Source organism: Herpailurus yagouaroundi, unplaced genomic scaffold (assembly GCF_014898765.1).
Source record: "Herpailurus yagouaroundi ecotype Mexico unplaced genomic scaffold, PumYag 196, whole genome shotgun sequence".
Taxonomy (NCBI): Eukaryota; Metazoa; Chordata; class Mammalia; order Carnivora; family Felidae; genus Herpailurus; species Herpailurus yagouaroundi.
In genome coordinates, this window is record NW_024412427.1 from 9,143,685 (window position 1) to 9,161,941 (window position 18,257).

At 47.7% G+C, this 18,257-nt stretch overlaps 2 protein-coding genes across 4 annotated transcripts in view; one reads left to right on the plus strand and one right to left on the minus strand.

Annotated features, from left to right (window-relative positions):
* Positions 1-13,357, plus strand: part of SAMHD1 (SAM and HD domain containing deoxynucleoside triphosphate triphosphohydrolase 1) — a 56,126-nt gene extending 42,769 nt beyond the window's left edge. Inside the window, exons 16-17 of one of the 3 annotated variants that reach the window (XR_005782027.1) lie at positions 11,992-12,193; positions 12,408-13,357. Coding sequence is in view for 2 of the 3 variants with exons in the window: in XM_040447113.1 (XP_040303047.1) it covers positions 2,203-2,337 (135 nt within the window). In the remaining variant the exon portion in view is untranslated. Of the gene's footprint in view, positions 1-2,202; positions 2,633-11,991 lie in introns of those variants that run through there. The other 2 variants (XM_040447115.1, XM_040447113.1) reach the window with 2 other exon arrangements.
* On the minus strand, positions 6,058-17,935 carry TLDC2 (TBC/LysM-associated domain containing 2). The gene is made up of 6 exons (XM_040447116.1): positions 17,284-17,935; positions 15,903-16,052; positions 15,270-15,422; positions 12,425-12,520; positions 7,307-7,380; positions 6,058-6,285 (listed from the first exon to the last, which is right to left on the minus strand). Exons 1-6 carry the CDS (start codon positions 17,314-17,316, stop codon positions 6,096-6,098), a joined length of 696 nt encoding a protein of 231 aa, XP_040303050.1. The 5' UTR covers positions 17,317-17,935; the 3' UTR covers positions 6,058-6,095.
* Positions 17,936-18,257: the final 322 nt, after the last annotated feature.

Below are 18,257 nucleotides of genomic sequence, written 5' to 3' on the forward strand. Positions count from 1 at the left end.
CAAAAATAAATAAACATTAAGGAAGAAAACTCCAGCAGCAGATGGATTGGAACTAGGAGAGACTAGAATTAGAGAGACCAAAAGCTATTGAAGTTCAGCTATGTGGCGATAACTACTTTAAAACTAGATACATTCATTCCTTGAATGAGGATTTTCGCTAGGTCCTATGTTAGGTGGCAGAGATGGAACAGTATCTAAGACAGACATAGTTCCACGGATCACACTCTGTTAATAGACGCACCAGTAAATAACAATTACAGTGGTGTGGTAAGTGCTTTGGGGTGGGGCACAGTGTGTACAGAGTCTTAGATGAGCCAAAAGAAGAAGGATTTAAGCCACACTTGGTTGGTTGGTAAAAGCTTATTTTAAGAAGGATTTAGAAGGTGAGACCTGAAGGATGGATGAGGAGTCACCTGGGTAAGGGGGGTGAAGGGGGGAGGCCAGAAGATGATCAAGAACATAGTGCATTCAGGGAGGGGTCCATGGGATCTTGCATAGTCTTGTGGGCCAAGAGCAATGGAAGCCATTGAAGTGTTTTAAGCACGAGAGTGACATTCAAGTTTGTATTTATAAAATTCACTAGAGTCAAAACTAGAATGGGTAGAAATAAGGATCCTTGGTAGAAATAGAGATGAATTTGAAGGCAAATAATGTTGACCTTGTACTATAAGATCTTCCAGATAGGAGTATCATGGCAATTAAATGGCCGCTTTTAGTTGCTCTATCAAGTCAGATCCAGAGTAGTTTGACAAATTTAATAGCGGAGACAAGATACAGAAGCTTTGGCAGAGCTAAATGAGCAGAGGATAGTGAGACAACAGCAGGAAGCTGCTACCGCCTCTGGGGGTGGAGGTGGGAGCCCAGGTCTTGGGGCCACCTGCAGAAGCTAGAACCACAGAAGAGTCACGGGTTCAGGGGAGTAATACCCTCACTTCTCTGTCCTCCTCCCTTCCAGTCTTCCACCTGTGCCCCCCTTTGGCCAAACCTAACCAAAAGCCAGTAGGCAGGGGACCTGGGAAACATACTTTATAAGAGGAGCTCCTGTTAAGGTAGCTCAGTCGGCTAAGTGTCTGACTTTGGCGCACGTCATGATCTCGCGGTTTGTGAGTTCAAGCCCCGCATCAGGCTCTGTGCTGACAGCTCCCTCTGTCTCTGGCCCTCCCCCCTTCATGCTCTGTCTCTCTCTCTCAAAAATAAATAAGCATTAAAAAAAAAAAAAAAAGCAGCTCCTGTTACATAGAGTAGAGCAGCAGAAAGGTGAAAAGTGGATCTGAGAGCACAGGTGCAAATGAAGAGCATGTATTCTACCCAGACATTGTATTCCTAGTGCAGTAAAGGCTCTCAGAGTTCCTGAACCCTCATACACCCTAAGAGAATCTATGCACAAGTTCAAGAACAGTTTAGGATAGTCAGGTCTTAGAGGGCCTTCTTACACTCATTTCTTTCAAGTCATAGTGTCACTTCACTTTGAGGTCATTCCTCATGGAATGGAATCTATGCTGATGGAATCTACAGTGGAATCTATGCTGATGGGCCAAACTTAAAACTTTGCAGGAAAAAGTTCAAGTTCTGCACATATAAATTGCCCTTACCCCCCCTTAAAAAAATTTTTTTTTATCGTTTATTCATTTTCAAGAGAGAGCGTGAGTGGGGCAGGGGCAGAGAGAGAGGGAGACACAGAATCCAAAGCAGGCTCCAGGGTCTGAGCTGTCAGCACAGAGCCTGACGCAGGGCTCAAACTCATGGACTGCAAGATCATGACCTGAGCTGAAGTAGGACACTTAGACACCCCTGTCCTTCCCCCTTTTGGGCCTCTTGTAGACCAGGACCATCTACTGCAGAGGGGAGTAAGCAAGAGAGGAGCAGGGACCCAGTGAAGTCCCTCTTTCCTGGAAAAACCAAGTTTGTGTTTCATGAAAGTGTATGAAGGGAGAGGGTCATAGAATGGGGGAGGGTGTTGCTTTTGGTCATCTTTGAAAAGAATAGGTCTGTTAGCTTTTTCTACAAAGGCTCTTACCTGCTTAGGACTGCGGTGTTTCTAATTGGACCTAAGCACAGGGCATATATATAATTTGGGGTTTCCCAAGAGTATATTCGTCTAGAAGCAATCTGTCTGCAAGACAAGGATATGTGTACCTAAGGATTTCCTCAAAATTATGAAAACTGGATTTTATTTGTTCCTGGTTTTTCTTTTCTTGACAGGATAGTGATGTTGTGGCTCCACTTATAACACCTCGAAAAGAGGAGTGGAAGAACCCGGATTCAGCCCAGAGCCCAGATCACTTACAAAAAGTGTCCAAATTTAAAACCCGGCTTTTTCCAGATGACTCTGTGTGAATGTTTGCAACCGATAGTTTACATAAAGTCCTCTTCCCCATCCCCCAACAGTATTAGCTAATTTAGGAAATTCGGTCATGAACTCTACAAATTTGTGACAACGAGTGCATTTTACATTTTGAATGTACACCCATGCTGAAGCTAAGTAATTTTTATCCGAAGAAACAAAAAGGTGTTAGACAGCTCTGGCTGTACATGCTATATGGAAAGCATGACCTTGCCTATTTTAACATTAACTAAAGCCTCTCTTTGTAGTCTATTCTCTTAGAATAATATTTTTTTTATGTACTCTGAACTCTTATGACATAATGATTGTTTTTTGGGTTTTTTTTTAAGTTTGGAAATGAGATAAAGTGCACATTGAAGTATGAAGTTGGGATTGTCATAAACAGCCATGGTTAAGAACAAAACATAAAATCCTAGCCCCTTGAGGAGGTACCCATCACCTTGAATTTGAGGAAAATTCTTCTTAAGTGATCTAAATATTAGTGAAACACCTTCCCTCACCCTTTTAGCCAGGTTGGACTAGACAGTAGATGAGGGTGACGAGTGAGTTCCACCTCTTGGGTGAGAGTCCTGATTAATTTATTAGAAATATCTGAGGGCTCTGGCCCCCTCTGAAATGGGACATAAGACTGCCTCTCAGGAGACCCCTACCCCCAGTGGCAGAGGGATTCCCCCAAACCAGGCTGTTCTCTGGGTCAGTTGCATGCAGCTCCAGACCCGGGCGGTTTCTTCGTCCTGATTACTCACTACCGATGTCCCGAGGTCTTTTTCACGATCACTGCTCAGCCTGGAGAAGGCTCCCCTCCGGCCTTCTCTCTGAATTTCCCTTGTGAGCTGATCAAAGGTTGTCATAGGAGCCTTTCTGAGGGCTACTCAGAGCTGGGACTTTGTTGTTGCTGGCTCAATGTGCATGTTACGAATTTCAGAGCAAAGACTGAGCTGCTTGGGATGAGATGAGTGATTATCCCCAGAATTCCAGGTCCCCCTTTGTAGCCCAGTATACCCCACGCTTGTTCTTTACCTCCTGTGCACCACTGTGGTTGAGCGAGTCTGTGCAGAGGGCACCCATCCCCACCTCCATATACACGCAATTGCCAGTTCTGCAGAAATTCACCAGGAGTAAAATCTGGAGTTAGAGCCAATGCTGGTGGTAGCCAGAGGGTCCTGTAGATGCAGGGCAGTGGGGAATGGGAGTCAAAGTCCTTAACTTTGCTATAGTTATAAAAGTCCTTATCTTATGCTATAGACACTCCCTTACAAAAGCCTCCACAGCAGCCTGGGATTGGGGGGCCAGCCCTGGCTCTGGGCAAGAGTAAGTGGGAGGAAAGGAGGAACTCAGACCACAGGCCGGTACATTATCCACAGTCTTAGAGTGCTGTAACCTTCCACTCTGTAACCAGGTTCTGTTCTGTTGACCCTAGGGTGAAAAGTATTAGGAATGTCTGCCATTCTGTATTACCACCACCACCCTCCTCCACCCCCCAGCAGATGATCAAGAGTTGACCCTCATTCATAGGAGAATAATTAAAACCCTTCCCAGCTCCTCCACCATAGTGCTGTGTAGGTGGGGATATGCGGACATGTGGGCTCCTAGAAGCACAAGTGAAATCAGCCCTGGTCCTGGGTCACATCTGTTTTGGCCAAGGTACCCCTAAAACATTCAGTGGGGGAGAACTATAGGGCTCAGACTTAGTGTATCCAGATCCAAGGTCAAGAATGTGATGTTTTTCTGCTAAGATTGTTTTATTTCTGCAACTCTTACCTTTAAATCATTGTGGTTTACTCTGGAATTTTTTTAGTTTCAATATTGTATCATTTTGCTGAGAAATAACTTGAATCTATTTTGTTTGCATCCTTTACATATAAGTCCGCTGCACTTTATGCTCTTTGCAACTGTTTTAATTATCAGAACCATGTGCCATTTACAAGGTTAAATTTTTCTTAAGAAGCGCCTTCACTATTTGTATAAAAACTGAGGTTTTAACAACTTAACCTCTAGACTTACTGAACTTTTGTCACCTTGAGAATGTTAAGTAAGAACTGCAAGTTTAAATGACTGGTTACTTCATTTGGGTGAGGGAAACAGATGCAATAAAGCTTCATGAATGTATCTTCATCTTGAAACCAAAGGTGTTTTCCTTCATGACATTCTCTTATGTGCCCAGTTTGGACCCTTTTGTACGAAGGAAATGTGTCTAGGAATCTACCCAAATGTTTCAACACTGTGTTGGGTTTGCAAGAGAGGGGATGATATTTAACAGGGCTTATGTCATCTGGTTTTCTGACAGGAGGAAGAAATATGGATGTTTCTTCTTCTTTTTTTTTTTTTTTTTTAATCTTTATTTTTGAGAGAGACAGACAGAGTGCGAGTGGGGGAGGGGCAGAGAGAGACGGAGACACAGAATCCAAAGCAGGCTCCAGCCTCTGAGCTGTTAGCCCAGAGCCAGAAGCAAGGCTCAAACCCACAAACGGTGAGACCGTGACCTGAGCCGAAGTCGGACGTTTAACCAGCTGAGCCACCCAGGTGCCCCTGGATGTTTCTTCATTTACTGAGCTCTTGGGACAGGAAGCGTATCTTTCCTCCTTTTCCACCTGCCCCAGAGATTCAACTTCTTTATCCACATAGGCATATTGTTCATTCGCTGCTTTCCCATCTTCCTCATGAAATTAGAGACTTGCAAGCACCTGGCACACTGACGGCAGGCAGAAAGCCCTCAATGTTCTAGAAAAAGGAACATGCTACTGGAGTCTTTCTTAGTTTCACCAGTTGAGCCCAGGTGTTAAAATAATTTTTTTTTTTATTTTTAAAAAAAAAAATTTTTTTTTCAACGTTTATTTATTTTTGGGACAGAGAGAGAGACAGAGCATGAACGGGGGAGGGGCAGAGAGAGAGGGGGAGACACAGAATCGGAAACAGGCTCCAGGCTCCGAGCCATCAGCCCAGAGCCTGACGCGGGGCTCGAACTCCCGGACTGCGAGATCGTGACCTGAGCTGAAGTCGGACGCTCAACCGACTGCGCCACCCAGGCGCCCCATAAATAATTTTTAAAGCATACAGAATAGAATCCCATTTTTGTAAGATGTATATATCCATTGCCTAGAATGTTCGTGATTTGGGGGGTGGTTGAATTGTAGGCAGTTTTAATTTAAAAAAAAATTTTTTTTAATGTTTGTTTATTTTTGAAAGAGAGAGCGAGACAGAGTGTGAGTAGGGGAGGGGCAGAGAATCTGAAGCAGGCTCCAGGCTCTGAGCCTCCGGACTGTCGGCATAGAGCCCGATTCGGGGCTCAAACTCATGAAACCATGAGATCATGACCTGAGCTGAAGTCGACGCTTAACTGGCTGAGCTACCCAGGCGCCCTAGGCAGTTTTAACTTTTTAAATGTCTTCTGGTTTTTCTACAATAAACATGTATTAATTGTATAATCTCTAAAAAGAAATTTCAGGGGGCACCTGGGTGGCTCAGTCGGTGGAACATGCAACTCTTGATCTCGGGGTTGTGAGTTTGAACCCTGTGATGGGCATGGAGCCTACCTAATAAATACATAAAAAGAAATTTCATGAGGGACTTTGTGCTGCTCAGATGAGATGTGAGTGCATTTCACTCTTTCAGAGTCACATCCCCAGGAGAATATTGCTTGTTTCCATGACTGTCTTGGGTCCCCAGACCACAGGGAGGTTTGCTTACAACCACAGTCACCCAGGCTTCAGAGAAAATGGGCAGCCCTCTATAAGGAGGGTCTAGATGGCATTCATGAGCAAGTGTGAGCACTGGTTGCTTCAGGAAGCTTCCCACGATGGGGGCATCCGCTCAGGACCCAGGCCTCCAGTTCCTTGATGCAGAACTGCTCTCGCCGGGCCAACACCTCATTGTTGAAGGTTGCACAGGGGTGGCTTCCGCCGTGATACAAGTCTCCATCCAACCACAGTCCAAACTGGCCACTAAAAAGAAGAGGAAAATCTTGGCATGGCTCACTCCTGGAGGTTGACCTTCCAGATCCTCACCATCAGCCTTTGGCCACACCATGACCACAGCTCTGTTTTGACTATCTCATCTTCCCTTAAGCCGATTTATCCAGAGTTGTTGGGAACTCCACATGTTGTTCCCCATAGGGCTTAGAGCATTTTTTTTTTTTACAGTTAAGTTATTTTAATAAACATACACAGTGGTATAACCATCGCCACAGTCCGGGTTTAGAACATGTGGAACATTTTAAAGATGGTAATGCTTAACCAAAGGAGTGAATCTTAAGGCATGGACTCAACCCCCAAAACACATCAGAAAGCATTCGTTCTGATCCCCTCATTTGACAGCAAACCAGGCTGGGGCTGGAAAGTGGGCTACCGATTGCAAATCAGCAATGGCTGCTGTGTTCTCCTCCAAGCCGGCTTGGGGGGGGGGGGGCTCTTCAGGCAGTTGGGAGAGCAAAGAATTTGCTACTAATCCGACAATGCTCTCATCTTTGCCCCCAGGGTAAGATTTTACTCTGCCTGAATGTGGAGTTCTCACCAGGGGTAAGACTAACCTCTTCTTTCTAATCTACTCATCCCCCTCAGCATGCACGCTCGCATGCTGGGTTCCTGGGCAGAGGCCTGCCTTCCCCCGATGTTCCCTGAGATTATGGGGCTGACAGGCACATGTAAGGCTCACCTATCCCTGGACTCCAGCCTCATCTGAACATGCGGAATGCTGTTCCCCAAATCATATACATTCAGACTAGGCTGTCACCGACTATAAACACATGCCATTCTTTCCTCTCGGTGTTTACTTAAAGTAGGTTTGACGGGTTTGGCTGGGAGACTGGGCAGCACCTGGGAAGTGTTGAAGGGAGAGGCCTGGAAGTTAACCACCAGCCTCATTTTGTCTGGGGCAGCCTTGCCCAGTATTTCCTTCCGGATGGGAGAGGGACCAGAACACAGACTACCCCCAGACTCCAGAGTCGGGGAAGACTGAGACACGCACCTGCCACTGCCCATCATCAGTGAATCCAAGTCTCCTTTCACAAAGAAAGAATTCCTTCCTGTCCACTTGAAGACCTGGGGTGACAGGAAATGCGAGATTACTGGAAGAGTCCTGCCCTTGCAGTTTGACTCCACACCACTGGGGGGCAGTCGTTCCATCGTGGACGGAACAGAACATCCAGGCCCAAGCCCCAGCTAAACAATAGGAAGTACCCCTGGCCCCTAGACTCTTGAGATTTCTTTACATTTTTCCCCAAGGGGGCTCACCTCCTTTTGCCTTCCGGTCTGAATTCCCACAACCCAAAGCCCGTCTGTTCTAGGGCAGACCAGAACTCTCTGAAGCATCCTATTTCCACATGGAGAGAGGAGGGGGAAGGTCCAGGTCAGGAGTTGGGCCCTGATCCTGCCATCCACTGCTCATCTCTCACTGCAGCCTTCCCTGTGCTGCCTCACACTCCCGTTCCTCGGCAAGTCTTGTGGGCCCCACCCCAAAGAGACACCCAGACTACTCCCATTTCTGTCCTGTCCTTCTCCACTCTTGCCCACCCAATCCACACCACAGTCACTCCTCACTCACTCACAGCCTCCTAAAGCATCCCTGCTTCCACAGTCACCCGCCCACAGCCCATCTTCACACAGAAATGTGATCGGATAGTATTCCTCTGCCTAAAGCCTCCAAGGCCTGCCCATTGCAATGGGAATAAAATCCAACTCCTGGCTAGAGCTGACAGCCCAGGTTTCAGCAGGATATCCTTTCAGCAGGATAGCAGATCCCTGCTTTCCTCTCTGACCTCTTCTCCCCCTTATTGACCACACTTCAGCTACCCTTGCCTTGCTGTCCCTGGGATACCCAGAGCTATTCCTGCTTTACGACCTTCACACTTGCTGACCCCTCTACTGAGAATGCTCTTCCCCCAGATCCTTAATTGGCCCACTTCTCATCTTTCAGACCAAATGTCATCCCAGAGAAGTTTCCTGGATCACCCTGTCTAAAGTAGCCCTTCCTCCCACACCCTGTGTCCTTTTCCTCAGCATTGACCACCCTTTGAGGTGACCCTCTCCATATGCCAATGTCCCAATGCCTGCCCCACTAACATGTAAGCTCTGTGAGGGCTGTCTTGATTCCCAGCAGTATTCCCAAGACATGACATAGATATCTGTTGAATGAATGAATTATTCAAGAGTCAATTTGGCTAATAAAAATATTTTTAGAGAGCCACAAAGGTATAGCATATTATGGCCTGAAATTAGTTGTTGAAAATAGTCTATGAGCAACCAAAGGGTTTTTAGCAAGAAAATAGATTAATAAAAATAAGCGTGGGCTCAGAAGAGGTGAGATAATATTAACAAGTGACCATGAGAAGACAGAACCATTCAATTCCTCCTCTACTTTCATCGAAGAATGTGACCTTCAGACTTGAAGGAGTAAGATAAACATTGGTACAGAAGAAACTAAGACCATGTTCATGGGCTGTTTGGAATCACCATCAAGGAGCCACTGGGAATTCATAAAGAACACAAGAGGTGCCAAACGACCAAAGGTAGGTAAAGATTACCCAGGTTTTAAAAAAACAGGATTCCATGGCAGGAGACTGTGAAGACAGCCCCTGTAAAAAAAAAATTCATTTCATTCAACAAAATTTTTAAAGCATTTAGTACCAGGCACTGTTTTATGTTCTGGGTAAAATGGTGACTATAATAGATAGAATTTCTTGCCCTCACGGGACTCCCATTCTAGCAGGCAGGGGCAGGTAACTAAGTAAAATATGCTAGGTGGTGACAAATGCTAAGGATAAAAAAGTAGATAAGGACAAAAAAGGGTTTCCAAGGAATAGAATGTTGTAAATTTAAATTAGTTGGTCACAGAGGGCCTCTCTGTGATAATGACATTTGAGCAGAATCCTAAAGGAGGTGAGAGCTGAGCCATGTGGTGATCCAGTAGAAGGCAAGCTAGGCAGAACAGCATGTGCAAAGGCCCCGAGGTGGGAGCAGGCTTGCATGTTTAAGGACCAGCTCAGAGCTCATTGTGGCTAGAGCAGAGTGAGGGAAAGGAAAAACAGCAAGAAACAACATAAGAGAGAGGCCAGAAAATGTAGGACTTACAGGTTATTATAAAGACTTCAGCTTTTCTCCAAGAAAGGAAGCCATTGGCAGGTTGAAGCCAAAGAGTGAGATGCTCTGACTTACCTTTTTAAAAGGAACACTCTAGGTATTGTGATGACTGAGGTGGAAGCAGAGAGACCTGTGAGGAGGCTATAGCAGGAACAAGGACAAGTAATGATGGTGGCTTGAAGCAGGTGACAGCAAAGGACATGGTGAGAAGTGGTGGGTTCTGAATACAGACAGAGAAAGCAGAGCCATCAGGATTCACTGACAGCTCAGACGTAGGATGTGACAGAGAGGAGTCAAGGACTCAAAAATTTTTGGTCTCAGTAGCAGAAAACATGGAGGTGCCATTAACTTCACTGGGGAAGCTGGCAGGACGAGTCGATTTTAGCGGGAAAGTCAGGAGCTCGGTTTTGGACAGGTGAGGCTCGCAATGCCATGTCGGAGGTCCAAGCAGAAATGCTGGGTACTAGTTGGATATATGTCAGTTTGGAGTCCAGGGGCAGAATTCATCAGTACATGGATGGCATGGAAAGCAGTGAGAATGGACGAGACATTGAAAGAAACAAGGGTAGACAAGAGTCAAGAACCAAAAACTGAGTTCTGGGCCCCTGTGATGTTAAAAGGTTTGGGAGAGGAGGAGCCAGCAAAGGATTCTGACAAGGAGTTATCAGTGCAACAGGAGGAAAATCCTAGAACTTTAGAATTCTAGCATGTGAATACAGGAAGGCAAGTAGTAATTAGAATCCAGCATGGGTTTACTGTGAACTGCAGACCCCTTTCCTGTTTCCTGGAAAGAGTACCAGGCTGGCTGATAGAGGCAATGCAATAGATAGAGTGTGTTTTGCCTTTAGCAAGGAGTCCAGAGCTCCTTGTGACCTACTTGTCATGTGATCAAGTAATCGCTGAGTATATGTGTAGGTTCTCGGTCCATTCATGGGAGGAGAGATCTCTAACAGCAAACAAAAACACTTGGAACTGGTTCTTTATCCACTGAACAAATTATTTCTTTCTTTCTTTTTTTTTTTTCCACTGAACAAATATTTCATGAGGGCATGCTATGCCAACGCAGAGGGCTATGCCCTCCCTCACACTCTGACCCCCTACCCATTCGCCTGTTGGGTTCCTAAATGGGCATTGCCTTCTTTCCAATTACTGTGCCTTTGCACGTGCTCCAAGAAGACTTTTCCCTATGCCCTCCATCACCTGGTGATCTTCTGTTTGTCCATCAAGACGCGATGCAAGAAGCTCCTCCTCTGGGAAGTCTCCTTTGATCTCCCCACCTCCACTTCATCCATGTGCTTCTCCTTGGGGTGTCTTCCACAGCACTGATCACTCTAGATTGTACTCATCTCTCCTCTGCAAGCCTGAGAGCATCTCAGGGCAGAGAACTTCGGACATTTAGAGAGGTAGTGTAGTGCTGTGGCTGAGTTTCAAGCTCCGGGGCCTGTTCCTGCATCGCATCCTCACTACCGACTGGCTGTGTGAGGTTGAGCAAGTGACTCAACCTCTCTGTGCCTCAGTTTCCTCAACTGTAAGATGGTGCTGATAATAGTATGTACCTCATAGGAATGTTGTCAATCGAATGCACGAATTTGTGAAATGAGATTAGAAACTAATCTGGGCTGACAGCTCAGAGCCTGGAGCCTGCTTCGGATTCTGTGTCTCCTTTTCTCTCTGCCTCTCTGCCACTCGCACTCTGTTTCTCTCTCTCTCTCTCTCAAAAATAAATGAACATTAAAAAAAAAAAATTTTTTTTAAGGTAGTGTCGTCTTTCATGCCGGGCATGCAGTGCTAAGTAGTTTTGTTCACTAAATAGCCCAGAGATGGAAAAGCTTTAGATGGGAGGGGTTGGGGACAATTCCCCTTCCTCCTTCAAAAGCCCTGCTCTCTGGCAGCAAGTGCCATATGACGACACCAGTCATCTTGTCTCTGCCGGTCACCCACCTCCTAGTCACCAGTCACCATTAATTAGAGGCATGAGCTCTGGCTCACCATCCTCTCCTCCTTCCTAATTTCTGCCTTTGTCTTTGGCAAACTTTGCCATCCACACGGACCCATCCAATGGCTGCCCTCAGCTCCTCTCCTCTTCCTCTCAAGGGCTTTCCTTATACGCACCTCAGCCACTGTCCCTTACGGTCACAGCCAGGAACCTTACCAGTCTGTTTCCAACGTCCCTCGCTCTGTGTCTTATATTCCAACACACTGTCCCACTTGTGTCATTGCCCCAAGTCTCTGACCTCAAGGCCACTTCTCATCTGTTGTTTTCATCTTTGCCTCATTGTCCTTCCGCTTCCCTGGCTTCCCTTCCCCCACCGATCCTGTAGGTTCTGTGGTCCATTTTGTATTTTCACTCCCTTCAACTTCTGCTTCCCTCTCTCCCTCCGTCAAACCAGCTTGGCCAAAGTCCCATCCTGGATGAGCCCTCCCAAGGACTCTGTCCATGCCTCAACCCGAGGACCTGAATGCAGCTGGAGGAAAACACGTGCCCAAGTGACCGGCTTGCCTTTACACTGACACTCCCCACCTCCAGTTAATGCTACGTAGCTGTCCTTATGCTTGTCTGGTTCTCTCTCACAGGCCTCCCTCTCCACTCCTGTGATGACAACTTGATACTTTCTCTCTGCTCAACCTTCACACTTCTCCATCCTCACTCTTAGTTGATGACCTCACCCCACACTTCATAAGAAGACTGAAGTCATCGGATGTCTTCGTCTTCCTACCTGTACACCCACAGATCTACCTGCACTTGGACCCATCTTGTCTTTGCAGCCTGCATCTGGTGAGCAACACGCCTTTTCCTCTCTGAGCCAGTCCGTGGCTGCCAGGGATCTACTGAGCCCTTTTAAGAAATGAAACTGGGCAACGCACTGCCCACCACTGCCTTCTGGGAAAGATAGATGGATACCAGGCATCCCAGCATAGGGAACGGATCTGGGATCTGTCCAGTAGGACCCCAGGATCTTTGTCATAAGTCCTCCTTCCCCCCTCTCTAGAAGGTTGGGAATATTACCTTCAGCTGTGGGGAGAAGGAGAAGAGGAATGTCTCTCCAGTACCATAGAAGCCTTTGCTGAGTCGAAGAGCCGAGGAGGAGAAGGCCCCAAACATCTGGAAAGCAGAAGAGCTTGAAGTTGCAGCTGGAAGGGAGTGGAGGTCCTCTGGCAACCCCGCTCTCCAGGCTTGGTAATACAGGCTCATCCTAGTAGGGCCCCTGGGGAGCCTGGGACAGAGCTGGGGGATGGAGAGGGCCCCAGAGCCCATCAGTGTGTCCCTTCGCTTAACACTCCCCAAGAAAGAGCCCTTGCTGGTGTCCTCCTCCTTTTTCTTAAATGTACTTATTTTGTATAAGTAATCCTTGTAGAAAAGTATTAGAAGTTATAGACAAGCAGAAAGAAAAAATGAAGCCATCCCAAATCCCCCTCTGCTCCCCAAGATAACTATTCTTAACATTTTTGTGCATTTCCTCCCAGCATCTGTTTAATACCAGTGTGCGTATTCTTATACAGAAAACCAGATCCTATAGTGCATCTGTTTTGTGTGTTTTTTTTAAGTTTTATTTATTTAGGTAATTTCTACACCCAACGTGGGATGTGAACTCATGGCCCTGATATCAAGAGTCACATGCTCTTTCAAATGAGCCAACCGGGCACCCTGCACATTGTTTTGTAAGCTGCCTCCCCCCTTCACTTTTCTTCATAAAAGTCCAAACATCCAAAAAAAGTAAAAGTCCGGCACAGGTTACCCTCCATGAGGGTTTAAAACTGTAAATGTGTTTGCCATACTTGCTTTCTCTCTCCTTATATTTTTTTGGTGTCCTGTTTGAAATTGTAGGTATTATAACCTTTTACCCCTAAATAGTTCAGCTCCAAGAATGGGGACCTTCTTATGTATAACCACAATACTATCATCTCACCTAATAAAATTAACAGCAATTTCATAATATTATCTAGTATCCAGTTCATAATACATTTTCTCCACTGGCCCAAGAGTGCCTTTCATATCCTGCTTTACAAACAAAAACTTGGGGGGCACCTGGGTGGCTCAGTCGGTTGGGTGTCCGACTTCGGTTCAGGCCATGATCTCACAGTTCGTGGGTTCAAGCCCCGCGTCAGGCCCTGTGCTGACAGCTTGGAGCCTGGAGCCTACTTCAGATTCTGTGTCTCCCTCTCTCTCTGCCCCTCTCTGCTTGTACTCTGTGTGTGTGTCTCTCTTTGCGTCAAAAATAAATAAACATTTATGGGGTGTCTGGGTGGCTCAGTCGGTTAAGTGTCCGACTTCGGCTCAGGTCATGATCTCACGGTCCATGAGTTCAAGCCCCGCGTCAGGCTCTGTGCTGACAGCTCGGAGCCTGGAGCCTGCTTTGGATTCTGTGTCTCCCTCTCTCTCTGCCCCTCTCCCATTCGCGCTCTGTCTCTCTCTGCCTTTCAAAAATGAATACATGTTAAAATAAATAAATAAATAAATAAACATTAAAAAAAAATTTAAACAAAAACTTGAGGGGTGCCTGGGTGACTCAGTTGGTTAGGCGTCCGACTCTTGATTTCAGCTCAGGGCATGATCTCACAGTTCATGAGCTCAAGCCCTGCATCGGGCTTATGGCAACACAGAACCTGCTTGGGATTCTCTCTCTCCCTCTCTCTGCCCCTCCCCTACTTTCTCTCTCTCTCTCTGTCTCTGTCTCTCTTTCAAAAATAAATAAACATTAAAACAAACAAACAAACAAACAAACTTGGGGCACCTGGCTGGCTCAATGGGTGGAGCACGCAGCTCTTGATCTCAGGGTTGTGAGTTCAAGCCCCACATTGGGTGTAGAGATTACTTAACAAATAAAAATAAAATCTTAAAAAATAAAAAAATGAAAACAAAACCTTCACACTTTTAATAGCTATGACTCTACATCATTTTTCTTACCAGCCCTTGGCAATATGTCACTATGTAGCGGGACCATAGCTCACTTAGCCATTTTCCCCTTGTGGAATAGTTGGTGGACTGCAGGTTTTCACTCTCATACACTGTGTTGAGGGGCAGAGGCAGGATCATTGGGAGGCAGCCATGGGGAGTAGGTTTTGACTTAACATAAGGAACAACTTCCTCCTAGTCACTGGCATTCAGCCAAGGGGCTCCATCCTGAAGAAGTGAGCTCTCTGGCCTTGAGGTGGAAAGTCCTGGATCAGCATCTTGAGGATGTTAGGAACTCCTGCCTACGTGAGGGTCCTCAGAGACCCATGAGATCCCTCCCAGCTCTAACATGTTCCTTCCACAGAAGAGCAGTTGAAACCAGCTTTTATCCTCTCCACTACCCCGTCTAGAGAGCCTGCCAGAAATCCCCTCTTGGTGAGACCACCTGGATTTGAGACAGCGCCCTCCCCAGGTCCCTGCTGTGAAATGCAGGCGCTTCCTGTGGCTGCCTCCTCACTGGCCGGCTTTCTCTTAGCCCCTCTAATCCATTCTCCCACCAGCAGGGGGATGTTTTCAAAGCGTAAATGGATCATTAAGGCATAGATACCCCACTTAAAATGTCTTCCTAGTTATTTGCTTAACTCCTGACCCTGCCTCCCTATTAGGCCTGTAGCTCCAAGAGGGCTGGAACCACTTCTGTCCTGACGTTGGTCTAGTCCGCGTTTAAGCTGGCACAGAGAAGGTGCTTAGTATACACGTGTTGAAAGGATGAATTAGGGAACGAAGGGGGGAAGGAATGGCTCTGAGCAATGTAGGTGTCAATGTCATCATCAGTGTCCATTATAAGTGACTTGGGCTATCACCTCTGCCTCTAGCCCCTGAGGCTGCCCTGGGGCAGGGCCCACTGTGGTGGTTGGGCACCCCCAGAACTTCAAGTTGGGGCCCTGGCCCAGCTCACCTGCCCATCCTGGTCCCTCAGCACCAGCAGCACTGGCCCACTGTGGCCTTCCATCTGCCTGTAAAGGCTCCGCAGGCTGAAGCCATTTCTCGACGTACAGAAGGCCAGGCTCCAGGAATGTCCGGTGACTCTTGGGGGGAGGTGGAGGCTGAGCTAGAGACAGGGCTGGAGGTGAGCGATGGATCCACGTCCTGCCCCGCGCCTCCCACCATATCTCTGGTACTCCACTCACACGGGCATGGTGCTTTACAGGTTACAGAGGAGTTTACTGTTTCCAAGGGCTCATTACCAGCCTTCAGAGAGAGGGATTATTATTCCCATTTTACGGTTGAGGAAAATGAGGCTCAGGGAGGTGAAGCAAGTTGCCTAAAGCCCACGCAGGGAGTAAGTGGCAAAGCCAAGATTTGAACCAAGGTGAGGTCTCCCTCGGGGCCCTCTCCCTTTGGTCACCTTGGTCTCTAGAGGCTGGAGAATAGATGAGATGCTGAACCCCTCCCCCTAATCCACCCTACCTCATCCTTCCACTCCCATCCCAGCTTTGGGACATAGCGGGAGTGACCCCAGGTGTCCCTGGACCTGGCTGGGGTAGAGCAGGAGGGTGAGACCCTCAGGCTCCTTGCACTGTGCCCGAACCTGCCTCATCTCCGAGGTTCCTAGAACCTGGCTGGCTTCTGCCAGCTGGGGCTCCACAGGATCTTCAGGAACAGGAGCTGAGAATGGGGCCGGGGCTGTCTCCTCTTCCTCACCCTCCTCCACAGACAGAGCATCCTCCACCCGACTGGGCTGTGAAGACACAAAGAACCCTGGTGAGCCGAGGGACAAGGAGACACCAGCTTCCATGTATCCGGAGCCCGAGAGCTTCAGCTGCCTCATCACCCCTGCCCAGGGCTCTGCAACCGGCAGCCCAGCCAGAGAAGGCTGGTGCCCATGACAGACAAGTCTGCCCCTGCCCGTATCCGGCTTCTGCCCTGGCCTCTGCCTGCCGAAGGTCAGAGGTACGTGTGGCCATCCGATGTGGCCATGGGTGCTATGGTTTTCTGCATGCTCCAGATCCAGAGGATCAAGTTCTAAGCTCAGGGGCAGGAGAGAAGCGCTGGTGGCAGCCCAGCCTGGCCCTGGGAGCTACATCTGTGTGCATCTGCACGTGGAATAATAATCCTAACACCACCAATACCGATAGTGGCTGATATTGATCAGCACACACTGGGTGAAGTGCTTTTGCTGTGCATGACCTCCCTGTATTTTTCCCAAGAATCCTAAGAAGAAGGTATTCCTTACTGCCCTTATTTTACAAAGAAAGAAAATAAGGGTCAGAGGCTTCTCTGTCAGCCGGGGAGACAATGCGTGTGGTAGGTGAGTAAGGGCGTGCGGGTTTGTGTAAGATGTGCGCTCGTCCGTGTGAATGGGTGCATTGGCTCCACATAGACCTGTGTGGGCAAAGCAGTGCGAGGAGATGTTGAGTAACCGTGTGTGTTTACCTGTCAATGTGTTTGTGAGTCGGGATTGTATCAATATGTGTGTGTGTCAGTGTGGATGTGTGTGGGTTTATGCATTCATTCAGTTACGCTTCCACTCTGTACCGGAGTGGACGTTGGAGCGTGCGCGTGTATGTGGGTGTGTAAACATGTGCGTGTGTAAACGTGTGCCTGCACACGGTGACTTGGGGGAATTTTTGTAAGAAGGAGAGGCCTCCCTGAGGATGAGAAATGACCAGGACGCTGCTTTGCTATTCCCCAGGTTCAGGCCTGGGGAGCAGGTCCTAGCTGGGTGGGGCTTCTGGACAGAGCTCCATCTGGCTGAGACAGCCGTCTGTGCTCCTTAGGGTCTCCGGACCAGGAAGTGGGTATCAAGGCCCCTGGTTCCTGAGCTCTGAACTCCGGGCCAGCTGAGGAGGGACTTGGGAGGGGGACACATCACACCTGCCTCCAGTGCTAGCCCAGATCCCATCCCGCCAGAGATCTGGCCTCCCGCACCTTTGCTGACCTAACCCCCCAGCCCAAGCCGGGCCCCTTACCAGCCGAGTGTAACGCCAGTGGAGACCTTTCATTCTCGTGTCCGAGCCCAGCCGCTGGCAGTAAGAGTCCTTAGCCGTCACAGGGGAGAAAGCACTGCTGGGAGAGGCCTAGAGGTGACAGGGAGAGGCCTGGGGCACACCCTGCTAGCTTCAGGCCACCCAGCTGCCCTTTGCTCCCTCTCACCTGTCACTCCCAGGATGAATTGTCGCTGGGTGGGTCTATGAGGTCAGCTACCCTCGGCATTCAAGGCCTCACTTGCAGTTTGTGACTAACACACATTAACCATACATGGTAAATTCTAGCTGTGATTCCCTTCCTCCTCCCTGCCCTGGATGATGGCCCTTTGGGCAGATGCTTGAGCTCCAGGCTGGGGGTCTGGAACTCCTGGTTCTCTTTCTGACCTTGGTTAAGTCCCTTGTACCCTTGGGCTTCGGTTGTCCCACATGAAACATGTTGGACCAGATTATCTCAGAGACCCTCACAATACTGACTGCCAGGTACTCTTAAAGCCAATGAGTATATCAGAACAGATGCTTGAAAGGAGCCAACCCTAAACCAGAAGAACAAATCTTGAAAGACAAAAAGCAGGGGTGCCTAGGTGGCTCAGTTGGTTAAGTGTCCAACTTCTGCTTAGGTCGTGATCTCACGGTTCATGAGTTTGAGCCCTGCGTCGGGCTCTGTGCAGAGCCCGGAGCCTGCTTGGGATTCTGTGTCTTCCTCTCTCTGCCCCTCTCCCACTTGCACACTGTCTCTCTCTCCCTCTCTCTCAAAAATAAATAAACATTAAAAAAATTTTTTAAATAGATACATTTTTAAAAAATCTTCATTTTTCTAATTTAAAAAGACATGTTAATTATAGACATTTTGAGGAATCTAGAAAAGAATAAAGCAAAATACAAAAATATTCATAATTTCATCTCTCAGGGATACACTCTCTACCCTTAAGGTATTTTCCCCATCTTTTTCATTTATT

Excerpts from the sequence above, each read along its gene's own strand:
- TLDC2 (XM_040447116.1), bottom strand. The coding sequence starts at position 17,316 with ATGAAAGGTCTCCACTGGCGTTACACTCGGCTG. Across the intron at positions 16,053-17,283 it reads ACTGGCGTTACACTCGGCTG|CCCAGTCGGGTGGAGGATGC; the intron begins GTAAGGGGCCCG and ends GTGTCTTCACAG. Across the intron at positions 15,423-15,902 it reads GAACCTCGGAGATGAGGCAG|CTCAGCCTCCACCTCCCCCC; the intron begins GTTCGGGCACAG and ends CCCTGTCTCTAG.